Source organism: Chiloscyllium plagiosum, unplaced genomic scaffold (genome assembly GCF_037043375.1).
Source record: "Chiloscyllium plagiosum isolate Xiang-an unplaced genomic scaffold, Cpla_swu_hap1 HiC_scaffold_3, whole genome shotgun sequence".
In the NCBI taxonomy this organism is placed as follows: domain Eukaryota; kingdom Metazoa; phylum Chordata; class Chondrichthyes; order Orectolobiformes; family Hemiscylliidae; genus Chiloscyllium; species Chiloscyllium plagiosum.
The window spans coordinates 17,907,277-17,921,766 of record NW_028270141.1 but is presented as its reverse complement, the minus strand read 5'-3'; the positions used below and the strand labels follow the sequence as shown (position 1 = coordinate 17,921,766).

The following is a 14,490-nucleotide window of genomic DNA, read 5'->3' as shown; positions in this document are numbered from 1 at the left end:
CAGGCTGACATTGCATTGAAAGGGAGATTATTGGCCTTTTCTTTCCTGGTGAACATTTTAGCCACAACCAGCAACAGAAAAATAAATGCTGAGGGAATTATCTCACTTGTCTGTAGAATTGCACCATGTATAAAGTGATTGTTGTTTCACTCCTTTGTAAGCATCTGCACAAACAAACTACTTAATTCTGTAAAATAATTAGGCAGCTCAAAAGGTCACAAAAGATGGTTAATAAATGCAAGTCCTTTCTCTCCAAAGTATTAGGCCCGTCACCTGCCATCCCTTAAATCTCCCACATTTTAAAGTCTCCAAATCAAGTTTTTAATGTGGCTACAGTATTGAAATCATAGCCAAATTCTCACACGACATCCTCTACAACTATCTGCATACCAATGTCCCAGCAGCTTTCAATCCAGAAGACCCTGACATTGTCTGTGCTTTTTCCACCAACTCTCTCATCAGTGTCAAAAAAAACTCCACAAAGCTTTCAAATCAGCATGACTCCAAATAATTAACTGATTATTACACTTGTTATCAAATACCAAAATATATCCTGGTTTGACTCAATTCATTTTAAGCATGTATACCAGACTTATTTTAATTAACAGAAAACAAATTCTTAAAAAATTGATTGCAATGGTAAACTAACAATTTGATAAAACCTACCTAGAAATCTCTTCTCTAGGGCTGATTTCCGATGGGTGATAAATATTTCACCATACTTGACTTGCTGTTTAGTGTTAGTCAGATTAAATCTTAACTATATAACTGTATTTCATGCTTAAACACAATCCCCATGTGACTTATAAACTTCCAACAGTGTAAAAATGCCCCTTGAAAAGAGATAAAGTGCTTTGTGTAATTGTTTTGAAAAGGCGAATTTCTAAAATAATTTTTTGCTGGATGTAGGCTTGCTCGCTGAGCTGGAAGGTTCGTTTTCAGACGTTTTGTCATCATACTAGGTAACATCTTCAGTGGGCCTCCAGATGAAGCATTAGTGGTGTATCCCGCTTTCTATTTGTGTGTTTGGGTTTCCTTGGGTTGGTGGTGTCATTTCCTGTGGTGACATCATCTCATATTGTGATGTCATTTCTTGTTCTTTTTTTCTTCAGGGTAAATGGGATCGAAGTCAATGTGGACAAACAGGTAGAAAACTCGCCACAAGGATACATGAACATTAACTAGCCACAAAAAGACCTGACCCTCTCCCACGGTACCCTTACATACAGATGAGGAAGGTCACCACTTGGACTGGGACAACATATCCATCCTCAGACAAGCCAAACAGAGACACGCACGAGAATTCCGAGAAGCATGGCAATCCAACTGGAACACACACCAGGATCCCATTTACCACTCCCTCAGAAAAGGAACAGGAAATTACATCACCACAAGAGATGACATCACCAACCCAAGGAAACCCAAACACAAATAGAAAGCGGGCTACACTACCCATGCTTCATCCGGAGGCTCACTGAAGTTTCTACCTAATATGGTGATGAAACATCTGAAAATGAACCTTCCAGCTCAGTGAGCAAACCTACGTTCAGCACCTCCACCTGAGCTACAAATCTTCTCAAAACTTGCTACAATCTTTCGTTATTTAACACAAGGTGAACCAATGTCAACATTAAAACCAGTGACCAGAAATTTCCATCTAAATGCTGTAGAGCATGCTCAGTAACCACTAAAGATCAAGTGCTGTGCATAACAAATTTGTTAGTTGCACTCTGTTGATAGCTGACAAGTATACAACAATTACTTGCATTTCACAAAATAACTAAACATTGCATTAAAGTGTGCATTAAAAAGCAATGCACTACACATTGTTGTAGACCAGGCCATACCCCCTCAAAATATTTTAGCGCAGCCTAGATCCTAACTTTTCCTTATGTTAAAGGCAAATGTAACATGCTATGTTCCAGATGCAATTTGATTGGTCAAGCTACTCTACATTAAGCAAAATGGATAAGGTAAAGAGACAAAGTCTTTTCCCTGGGGTCGGGGAGTCCAGAAGTAGAGGGCATAGGTTTAGGGTGAGAGGGGAAAGATATAAAAGAGACCTAAGGGGGAACTTTTTCATGCAGTGGGTGATGTGTATGGAATGAGCTGCCAGAGGATGTGATGGAGGTTGGTACAATTGTGACATTTAAGAGGCATTTGGATGGGTATATGAATAGGAGGGGCTTGGAGGGATATGGGCTGGATGCTGGCAGGTGGGACTAGATTGGGTTGGGATATCTGGTCGGCATGGACGGGTTGGACTGAAGGTCTGTTTCCATACTGTACATCTCTATAACTCTATGACTAAAGAGGAAGAAGGCTTATGTTAAGATGAGATGTGAAAGCTCAGTTAGAGTGCTTGAAGTTACAAGTTAGCCAGGAAAAACCTAAAGAGAGAGCTAAGAGGAGCCAGGAGGGGCCATGACAAGTCATTGGCAGATAGGATCAAGGAAAACCCGAAAGTTTTCTATAAGTATGTCAGAAATAAAAGAATGACTAGAAGAAGATTACAGTCAAAAATAGAGTGGTGCAGGAAAAGCGCAGCAGGTCAGGCAGCATCCGACCTGCTGCATTCCTGTTGAAGGGCTTTTGCCCGAAATGTCAATTTTCCTGCTATTGCCAGAATCTGCAATACCCACTTCTGCCTAGAAGATTACAGCCAATCAAGAATAATAGTGCGAAGTTGTGCGTGGAGTCCAAGGAGATAGGGGAACTGCAAAATGAATATTTTTCATCAGTATCCACACTAGAAAAAGACAACGTTGTCGAGGAGAATACTGGACAGGTTCACAAGGAGATGGTGTTAGCAATTCTGGCAAGTGTGAAAATAGATAAATTCCCTGGACTGGATAGGATTTATCCTAGGATTCTCTGGGAAGTCAGAGAGGAGACTGCTAGGCCTTTGGTTTTGATCTTTATGTCATCATTGTCTACAGGAATAGTGCCATAAGACTGGGGGATAGCAAATGTTGTTCCCTTGTTCAAGGAGAGACAACCCTGGTAATTATCGACCAGTGAGCCTTACTTCGGTTGTGGGTAAAGTGTTGGAAAAAGTTGTAAGAGATTGATAGGATTTATAATGATCTAGAGAGGAAGCAGTTGATTAGGGAAATCAACACAGTTTTATGAAGGGTAGGTCGTGCCTCACAAACCTTATTGAGTTCTTTGAGATGGTGACCAAACAGATGCACGAGGGTAAAGCAGCTGATGTGGTGCATTTGACTTCAGTAAGGCTTTTGACAAGGTCCCTCACTGTAGACTATTGCACAAAATATGGAAGCATGGGATTGATGGTGATTTAGAGGTGTGGATCAGAAATTGGCTAGCTGAAAGAAGACAGAGTGGTGGTTGATGGGAAATGCTCATCCTGGGGTTCAGATACAAGTGGTGTCCCACAAAGATCTGTTTTGGGCCACTGCGGTTTGTCATTTTTATAATTGGGCTAGATAAGGGCATGGAAGGATGGGTTAGTAAATTTGCAGATGACACAAAGGTCAGTGAAGTTGTGGAGCTGAAGAATGTTGTAGGTTACAGAGAGACTTGGATAAGCTGCAGAGCTGGGCGAAGAGTTGCCAATGGAGTTTAATGCAGAAAAGTGTGAGGTGGTTCACTTTGGAAGGAGCAACAGGAATAAAGAGTACTGGATTAATGGTCAGATTTTTGGTAGTGTAGATGAGTAGCGAGACCTTGGTGTCCATGTACATAGATTCAGGACTGTTAAGGTGGCATATGGTAAATTAGCTTTTATTGGCAGAGGTAGCCATGAGGTCATGCTGCAGCTGTACAAAATTCTGGTGTGACTGCACTTGGGAGTATTGCATACAGTTCTGGTCACCACATTATAGGAAGGATGTGGAAGTTTTGGAAAGGGCTCAAAGGAGATTTACTAAGATGTTACCTGGTATGGATGGAAGGTCTTATGAAGAAAGGCTTTATGAGGAAAAGTTGAGAGACTTGAAACGGTTTTCTTAGAGAGAAGGTTGAGAGGTGACTTAACTGAGACACATAAAATAATCAGATGGTTAGATAGGGTGGACAGTGAGAGCCTTTTCCCTCGGATAGTAATGGCTCGCCTGAGGGGATATAGCTTTAAATGGAGGGGTGATAAATATAGGACAGATATCAGAGACAGTTTCTTTACTCAGTAATAGGGGCACGGAACGCACTGCCTGCAATAGTAGTAAACTCGCCAACTTTAAGGGCACTTAAATTATCAGTGGATAAACATATGGATGAAAATGACATCGTATAGGATAGAAAGGCTTCAGATTGGTTGCACAAGTCGGCACAACAGTGAGGGCGGAAGGGCTTGTACTGCGCTCTAATGTTCTATGTTCTGTGTACTATAGTTAAAACACAACCAAAGAGAAATTTAGAATAATTTAACTCAATTGCAAAACTAATAGAATTTATAGTTACAGTAACTGTTATTAATAAACTGTTCCAATATGGTAACATCCCATAAACACACGCCTTGGCAAAAAGGCAAATTCAGAAAAAATGATTTGCCTCAGGTAATCCAGCAGCAGAGCAAAACCCCAGTTGAGCTCTAACTGAGAGGGGAGTAAGTAGCTTCTACTTCTTCAAAAGTCCTGCATCTTCTGCTCAGCACCTCTCATTCAATCCCTCATAAAAAACCCAGAACAAATAATGTCGGACTGAGGTGTACAAAGTTAAAAATCACACAACACCAGGTTACAGATCAACAGGTTTATTTGGAAGCACTAGCTTTCGGAGCACTGTTCCTTCATTAGGTTGTCCATAACCACCTGATAAAGGAGCAGCACTCCGAAAGCTAGTGCTTCCAAATAAACCTGTTGGACTATAACCTGGTGTTGTGTGATTTTTAACTCAGAACAAAATAATCTCTTAAAAGATAGTGCACTATCACGACATTTGTCAAGGAGTATGCAAATGATCTCCTTTTTGCATGGATTATTTTATTTTAAAATGAATGGGACAAATGCATGTCAAAAGCTTTTAATGAAGCCAGGCTGCCCTACGAATTCAAGAAGATCAAGTACAATGAGAAAAAATGATGCTGCACACTAAAATAAATTAGAAAATGGGACAGGAGAGAGAAATGGGAAGAAAATAACTGGACTTGTCAAATCAAAAATACACTCAATGTTGTAGCTGTAAAGCGTAAATAGTTAATGCCTAAAACTCAGTGTTCAACAAATAACATACTTTAACCGATGGGTCACTCATCAAATACAAACTGCTTTTTTAATAAAAGCTCAAAACCACTCTAACATGAACTCTAAAATTAACTTGCATTCATTTTGTTTATATCTGACTGCTAAACTTCTTACTTATTCCTCTCTTTTCTGAAAGAAAAAACAGCTATTCCTCATCTTTTCTTGGTCATCCTCTTCCACGATATTTCATTTCATTATTAATTAAAGCATGAAGATCCAACAGGCTAGATGGCTAACAAAGGATGAGGCATAAAACATTGCCAAAAAGAACTAAACTAAGAAATGGGAGCATTTTAGGAATTTAGCCAAGGAAGCAAAATAAAATGATAAAGTAAAATTACTGTAACTGACAAGAATCACGAAATCAGACTATAAAAGCTTCCACAGATATGTAAAGAGGAAAGGAATAAGAAAGAAAAACTTGGGTCCACCAGCGGCAAAGAAATCTGAATTTATTCTAATAAACAGGGAAATAGCAGTTGTGTTAAATAATTAGAGCTTTTTAAAAGATGTTACAAGCAGAACACACAACGGAACGAGTTATGTGGTTACTAGGATTTTCTGAAGGCTTTCGGTAAGGCCTTATACAATTTAGTAGACAGAAATCGAAGACCATGGATTACCAGATAACGTATTGGCATGGATCGAGAATCAGTTAATAGACAGAAGCGAGGAATAAATTGGTCATTCTGAAGATGGCAGGATGCAAGGATATCTCAAGTATCACTCCTTGGTGCCCCAGGTGTGTACCACCTATAATCAAAGAACTGGATGTGAGGATTATATATAATGGATCCAATTTTCCAAAGACTGGCTATCTCTCGTAGATTGAAAGACGAATGGCCAGGGTAGCATTGTCATGAGTAGACTGGATAGTGCAGATTGGGAGAAACTACTTTGACTCAAAAATGAAAAAGAGTAAGAGGACATAGATTTGAAATCATCTACAAATGAAACAACAGTGAAGTCAGGAAAAATGTTTTCACTTAGGGAGTAATTAGGATATGGAATGCTCTGCCTGGAAATGTGGTAAAGGCAGGTTCAGTTGAGATATTCAAAAGGACATGGATTAGTTAATTGGACACAATTATTGGAATAAGGGTATGATGGAAAATCAGGAGATTGGCACTAGATAAAGGTGCTCATTTAATGAGCTGGTATAGGCACAATCAGCTGAATGGCCTCCTTCTGTGCTGTAAAACGTCTCGAATTCTGTTGCACTGAGATATACAATCAGTCAATCTAAATGGCAGACCAGGTTCAAGGGATTGAATGGCCTATTCCTGCTCCTCTGCAACTAACAACTTTCATAACAAGAAATCACATTGGTCAAAAGCGTTAAATCCTTCTGATACACCCCAAAATTAAAAATGACCACTATATGAACCTGGAAAGCAAAACATTATAAATTAAAACCTTACCAAATTTAAAGATAATGCTGAAAAATTGCTTTAAACACTCAAAAGTGCAATAAATCAATTTATACAGATTCAGGCTATTCAAACAATCTTTACAAATTATTTCAGTAAAAATCCAATCTCTTGATTCTTTTTTTCTAAACCACATTGTCACAGTGCTTCTTTGTATGCTGTCATTAAACAGCAATGCTCCAATCCACAAAAGGATATATACACCACTGGCTTTTAGATTAGATTAGATTACTTACAGTGTGGAAACAGGCCCTTCGGCCCAACAAGTCCACACCGACCCGCCGAAGCGTAACCCACCCATACCCCTACATTTACCCCTTTACCTAACACTACGGGCAATTTAGCATGGCCAATTCAACTGACTTGCACATCTTTGGACTGTGGGAGGAAACCGGAGCCCCCGGAGGAAACCCACACAGACACGGAGAGAACGTGCAAACTCCACACAGTCAGTTGCCTGAGTCGGGAATTGAACCCGGGTCTCTGGCGCTGCGAGGCAGCAGTGCTAACCACTGTGCCACCGTGCCGCCCATAAAGTAATCTGAAGGGGGCACCCGGATTTGAACCGGGGACCTCTTGATCTGCAGTCAAATGCTCTGCCACTGAGCTATACCCCCTCCTTTTTCCTATTAAGTAGCCTTTTAAGAGGCTACTTAATAGGAAAAAGGAATGTTCTGCAATAGTGTTTGCTTCCATCAGATATTTTTGAAGTGAAAAACATTACTAGAACGTTTCACCAACCCCTTGTCAAAGTATCAAAACTACTGGCTATAATGTAAGGAACATTGTATTATGCTTCTGAAAATCTGTAGTCTTAACTGAAAATTAATCAAAATTGAGCATCACATGCAGTTTACTTAACACAGAACCACAGCAGATTATCCCCTACAGTCCAAACTGATAGTAAAATGGCTAACTATGCATTGGGTTTTTTTTTTCTGACAGCTGGTTTTGCCTCCTTTCAGGCATAAACCTTGCTGGGATGTCCAGCTTTCTTGGGCAGCTGTAAGCCTGGATACTGGACAGGACTCTGCCCTGAATAATAGCAACCCTTCCCAGACGCTGGAGATGTTCATCATTGAGGATGGCAGCTGCAGTTGGTAGGAGAATTGTGGGTCACCTCATTGTCCCAAGCTATGGTCCTTGCAAGATCGAGAATTTCACTGCTCAGTAATTCATCGACAGCTGATCAGGTAAACCATAGCACTGGCCCTGATCCACTCAGCCTCGCGTTGTTTACATACCAGCTGCTTTGGGGTGAGGGTTGTGGCATGGTGTGCCCTTCCCCTCTGGTTTTATTGCAAACAGACGTGGTCCACCGTGACATCTCAGTAATGTTTAAATTTTAAAACAAACAGCATTTGAATGAAAAAGACTGCCAAAGAAACAACTGCTCCAGAATGTTCCATAACAATTGAAGTTGCACAACATCTTTGGAGATGCGAATTGTAAATGCTGAAGAAATACATTAAGATGTCTTTTCAAGGGAGAGGTCCTGATCTCAATGAACATGTTTTATAAATTAATCCTTCAAGCAGGTGCTTTGTCAACTTCAACATAGTTGCCACACCAACTTCTTTGGGCTTCCTAGGGCTACTTTACACCAACTCAAATCACCCAAATGTTATAATATCAGCAGAATCTTTACAGTATCTAGCAAGTTTTACAACTTTCATCTTCAAATCCCGTTACAGTTTCTCATCTCTCTACTGTTGCAAGCTCCTCTAGTTCAATAGCCCCACCCGGTTTTAAACTTGAAAATTACTGGACTACTGCATGCTTTACATTTTCATTTCCACCGACCCCAAATAATATTTCAACCCATCCTCGTCATGCATTTCTCTCTATCTTAAGGCTGCCACTGCCTTTTGAGAAAATGAGTTCCAAAGACACTCAATCCTCAGAGAAAAACAAATTCTCACTCCTTACTTTTAAACAATAACTCACAATTCTATACTCTCCCACTGAGAATGTGCATAGAATGAGAACGTATATAGGGTATAAGCAGGCAAGGAAAGAGTTAAGTTCTGAGTTTTGTGAAACAAGAGAGGTTCAGCTGAGCATAACTCGGATGAACTTACAGTTAACAATGGGGTGATGGAGGCAAGTGTAATGGGTTAACAAGGTGGAAAAACATTATGTAGAGCCATTTAACAAGATGAGGTAATATTCAGAAAGTGAGGTCAGTTTAACAAGGTGAAAAGTATTCATTATGTGAAGCCAATTATTCATTGTGTGACAACAGATAGCTTAATCTTCACTGTTGATACTTTCTGCTTGTAACGGTCACACAATCAATATGTATGTTGCCCTATCTGGATGCTCTTCCCTGTAAAATGACTATATTGTTCATTGAGAAACTGCTGTTCCAGAGAAGACCGTGAAGTCATGTCCCTGTGCATATGGGCGATCGTTCTCTCTCCCTCCAGGGCCAGGATAAAGATGAAGGAGGTAAAACTATACTCTGTCTCAGTGCTTTGCTTCGATTGGGGGTGGGGGGGTGGAAAAATGGGATGACACCACAAGAGGAAACATTATCTTCATTTCCACCATGACAAGACTGCTTACAATCTTACATTTCAATTATTCTGCTAAACTCTAGCATATTGAAACTTTTTGCATAAGACAACTAACCCATTGTAAATATTGGTTCAGTGAATCTCTGAACTGCTTCCAATACATTTACATCAATCCTGAAATGAGGATATCAATATTGCACATAGAACTTAAATTGTGATGTCATCAATGGCCTGTATAAGTGAAGACCCATCTTCCCTTGTTGTATTTAATTCCCCTCACATAAATGCTAACATTTATTGGCTTTCCTAATTACTTGTACACTAACCTTTTGGGATTTAGAGTCATATTTATGTACGAGGGCAACAGGAAATTTCTCCATCTTAGAATTCAGCAATCCCTCATCCCTCAGATGACATGCTTATTCACGCTACCTACCAAAAACAAAAATAATTTACAATTTCCACATCATAGACCATTTTCCAGATCTTTGCCCACCCACTTAACCTATTTACATCTCTCTGTAACCTCATGTTTCCTTACAAATTAGTTTCCTATCTTTACATCAGCCAATTTAGCAGCCACACCTTTGGTTCCCAAGTCTAACTCATTCATACAAATTGTAAAATGTTGAGACCCCAGCACTGATCCCTGTGGCACACTGTTCTTTATATCTTGCCAACCAAAAAGATCTATTTACACATGTTTTGAGTTAACTAGTCTGTTGCCTACCCATGCCTTTTACGATGAGCTTTTATGTTCAGCAATCAACATTGATGTGGCACCTTATCAAATACCTTCTGGAAATGATACACTGCATCTACAACACACATTACTGCTTCAAAGAAGTCCAATAAATTGGTTTATCTATTTTTCCTTTCACAAAACTTTTTTTTTTTTAAAAAGAGACCTGCCAAAACATCTTTAATAATAACTTCTAATATTGTCCCTCTGTTAAATGAAAGCAAACAGGCCGAAAATGTCCTGCTTTTGTCTCCCTCCCTTTGGAATAAAGGCGTTCCATTTATGTTGGAAAATAGCAAATGTAACATGACAAGAATCTAGGGAATCTTGGCAAATTAAAACAAACATATCAATGTCATTTCTTTCATGATTCTAAGATGAAGTCCATTTAGACCAGGCACTGCTGAGCCCGTAGCTCCAGCAATTTGCTCAATATCACTGTAATTGCAATATTTGAGTTCCTCCCATTTCCTGATTTATAGCTATTTCTGGAATATTGCTCATATGGTTTACGATGAAGACCAATGCTAAACAGCGATGCAAAACACCTCTATTTATCTATTTCTCCTACTTACCCATTATTAATTAACAAGACGCATCTCCATAGGACCAACATTCACTTTTTGAATATCTATAGAAAGTACCTAGCATCTTTACAGTTTTAGTTGGCTTTTGCTTCTACTCCAACATTCCTCTAAATCAGAGTGATTTATTTTCCCCTGTTTAAAACATTCCGTTCAACCTTCTGACCCAACACCCATTTTTGCAAGTTATATATAATTTAAGTATTATATTGCGAAGTTGGTGTGTGTAAAATTGCAAAAATGGGGGAAAGCACTGTGTGGTCCTTTTAAAAGATGGTATATTTTTCAGTGCTTAGAGTTAAAAAGGATGTCTGAACAGCAGTTCAAAGTGCAGGTGCATAGACAGCACCCAAATTGAAACATTTTGTATCGAACAGCCAAGCAACATTTTTACCAATACAAGTCTTTTCAAATTTAGCCAATCAATTTAAACCCTTAGATACTGTTTAAACTTCATGGTTTTGATTACTGGGAACCAGCCTGATTGACTTATTAATTTCTTTACATCGAGGACATAAAAAATGCAGGCATTTTGCAAAGTTGGGGAGACGCAACTGCCATTCACCACAATTAAAAGTCCTCAGCTCAAGAGAATGAAATTAGCTCTCAGTCACCTATGTATTAGAGAAAGCACAATCTAAATAACATCGATACAAACATCGGAGAAGGCATTTTGTACAGAGGAAAACAATTGAGAAGGCATTTTGGACAATGCAAAAGCATTTCAGAAAGAAGATCAGCAGAGTCAGGAAGGTGCATTTTGGAAGACATTCTGTGCGAACTTTGAGAGACTAAGTTATCATTTATTGCTTTGTAATATAATTGGGAGTTGTATTTATTCTAACAGCAACCTATTAGGATCTTGCTCAATTCGGGAACAGGTAGTTAGAGAGGAATGGCTCAGTTTCTTAATTAGAATCATAGAATCCCTACAGTGTGGAAACAGGCCCTTTGGCCAAACTAGTGCAAACAAACCCTCCGAAAAGTATTCCACCCAAACCTAATCCCCATTACTCTACACTGACTTCTGACTAATGCATCTAACCTACACGTCCCTGAATACTGTGGGCAACTTAGCATGGCCAATTCACCTAGCCTGCACATCTTTGTGATTGAGGGAGGAAATTCACGCAGACATGGGGAGAACGTGCAAACTCTGCACAGACAATTGCAAGAGGCTGGAATTGAACCCAGGTCCCTGACGCTGTTCGGCAGCAATGCTAACCCTTACACCATGAAAATGCAGGTTTCAGTAGTCACTACGTTAAACATTAATGAACTGCACTGTTGACATAACATGGCTCTAGTGAGTACCAGCTACAGGATGTATTGTACATTATAAAAGGCTTCTTCAACAGCAGTTTCCAAATCCAAATTGTTCTGTTAATTTATTCACTGTTGGAGTTAGTTAAATAAATTGTCATATTCATTTTGTTTAACCCACTCCTTTATAACATGATGTGGAGGAGCCAATGTTGGGCTGGGCTGGACAAGTTAAAAACTACACAACACCGGATTATAGTCTAACAGGTTTATTTGGAAGCACTAGCTTTTGGAGCACTGCGCCTTCATCAGGTAGCTGTGGAGCAGGATCACAAGACACAGAATTTTTAGCAAAAGATTACAGTGTCATGCAAGTGAAATGATATATTGAACAAACCTAAATTGCCGTTAAGTCTTTCAGCTTTTCGACTGGGTTGCAGATTTTGATTCATTAATATGTAAATCCCAGAACTTCTTTTAAGTGACCTTCGAGATAATTTAAGGATTTACATTAAAAAAAGTGACATCTCAGCCTAGACAATGCATTAAAGGTTCCTGAAGAAGGGCTTATGCCCGAAATGTCGATTCTCCTGTTCCTTGGATGCTGCCTGACCTGCTGCGCTTTTCCAGCAACACATTTTCAGCTCTGATCTCCAGCATCTGCAGCCCTCACTTTCTCCTCAATGCATTAAAGGTGTAAGCTTAGAGTCCGTCTGTATCCCAATCTTGAGTGGAGACTTTTTTTTTCCAAAGTAGGAATTTATAAAATATTACATGGTTTGACTGCCTGCAGATTGTGCACTTTTTGAGCAACATAGAATGTGTCTGCAAATATAATTGTGCAAATGCAAATTCACCCTATAGACATGTGTGTGCATGTGAGAGAGAGATAGACAGTGAGTGAGTGCACGCTTCAGGCTCTCTGCCTGATGAAGGGCTTTTGCCCGAAACGTCGATTTTGCCTGTCCTCGGATGCTGCCTGAATTGCTGTGCTCTTCCAGCACCACTGATCCAGAATCTGGTTTCCAGCATCTGCAGTCATTGTTTTTACCTTAGTGAGTGAGTGCATGAGAGTGTGCGCGCGCGTGAGACTGTGTTTACACGTGTGCAAGCATAAGCCTGTGAAGGGTGTGTGTGCGCGCATGCATACACGTGCGTGCGTACACGTGTGTATATACATGTGTGCAGAGAGACAGAGTTCCCTCAACCGGCAGGGTATACCTCTGCCTGGCGATTGTTGCGCTGAGTCCATTCATCTGTTGTTATTGCATCTGCATGTACCATGTCTCTGAGCACCCTTGCCTGCAGCGTATGAGACAGACAACGTTGGCCGAGTCATGACTACCTGCCGCATACATGGTAGATGGTGTAATGGTGATATCCATGTTGACACGCTCACACACCTTGCAGTGGTTGCCATGACAGCTTTGTACAGTGTTGTAGTCCATGTTGTCCTGAAGGCTGGGCAGTTTGCTGTGAACAATGGTCTGTTTAGGTTTGCAGGTTATTTAAAGGCAAGAAGTGGAGGCATAGGGAAGGTCTTGGCGAGGTGCTCATCCTCATGGATAAAGTGTTGCAACATTATTTCTCGCCTGTAAACAACCGCCAGACCTTAAACAGACTATTGTTTGCAGCAAACTGCCTAGCCTTCATGACAACATGGACAACACTGTACAACTCTGTCACGGCAACCACTGCAAGATGTGCCAGAGTGCCAACATGGATACCACCATTACACGGCTGGCACTCATGTGACTCTGCCAATGTTGTGTCTCATACACTGCAGGCAAGGATGCCCAGAGACATGGTACATTGGTGAGACGAAGCAGATGCTATGACAACAGATGAATGGACACGGCGCAACAATCGTCAGACAGAGGTGTACCCTCCCAGATGGGGGAATACTTCAGTGGTCAGGGCCATTCATCTTCAGATCTTCAGGTGACCATCCTCTAAGGCGCACTTCTGGACACGCAACAATGCAGAGTGGCCGAGCAGAGGCTGATAGCCAAATTCAGAACCCATGAGGATGGCCTCAACCGGGACCTTGGGCTCACGTCACATGATAGGTCACCCCACTACACTATACACGCTCTCTCTCATGTAACACACACACACTCTTACATACTCAGGCAGACCTTCTCTCATAGACACAATTTCTCTCATACACACACACTCTCACAGGTTTATATTCCATCACTCACACACACACACGCACGCACACACACACTTAAGTCTATGGGGTGAATTTGCATTTGCAGAATTTTATTTGTGGACACACTATATTGTTCAAAAAGCGCACAATCTGCAGTCAGTCAATGCAGGCAATCAATCCACGTAACATTTGATAAATTCCTACTTTGGAAATAGTCTGATTCAAGATTGAGATAGAGACAGACTCTGACCTCACAACTTTAATGCATTCTCTGAACTGAGATGTCACTTTTTAAAATAAAACCTTAAGTTATCTTGAGAATGCCACTTAAAAGAAGTTTTGGGATTTACATATTAATAAATTGAAACTTGCAACCCATTCTAAAGGATGAAAGACTTAACAGTAATCTAGGTTTGTGCAATATATCATTTCAGTTGCATGACACTGTAATCTTTTGCTATAAATTCTGTGTCTCATAATCCTGCTCCACAGCTACCTGATGAAGGAACAGTGCTCCGAAAGCTAGTGCTTCCAAATAAACCTGTTGAATTATAACCTGGTGTTGTGAGATTTTTAACTTTGTCCTTTATAAC

The 14,490-nt window shown here is 40.2% G+C and overlaps 1 protein-coding gene and 1 non-coding gene across 6 annotated transcripts in view; both read right to left on the bottom strand.

Annotated features, from left to right (window-relative positions):
* rock2a (rho-associated, coiled-coil containing protein kinase 2a) overlaps nt 1-14,490 on the bottom strand; it is a 232,912-nt gene that overhangs the window by 197,294 nt on the left and 21,128 nt on the right. Inside the window, exon 2 of one of the 5 annotated variants that reach the window (XM_087977693.1) lies at nt 9,480-9,585. The exons of the other annotated variants lie outside the window; for them this stretch is intronic. Coding sequence (XP_087833819.1) covers nt 9,480-9,533 — 54 coding nt within the window. The 5' untranslated portion in view covers nt 9,534-9,585. The remainder of the gene's footprint in view (nt 1-9,479; nt 9,586-14,490) is intronic. 5 annotated transcript variants of the gene reach the window in all.
* Nucleotides 7,180-7,251, bottom strand: trnac-gca (transfer RNA cysteine (anticodon GCA)). Its single transcript has one exon. It is a non-coding gene; the product is annotated as a tRNA-Cys (tRNA).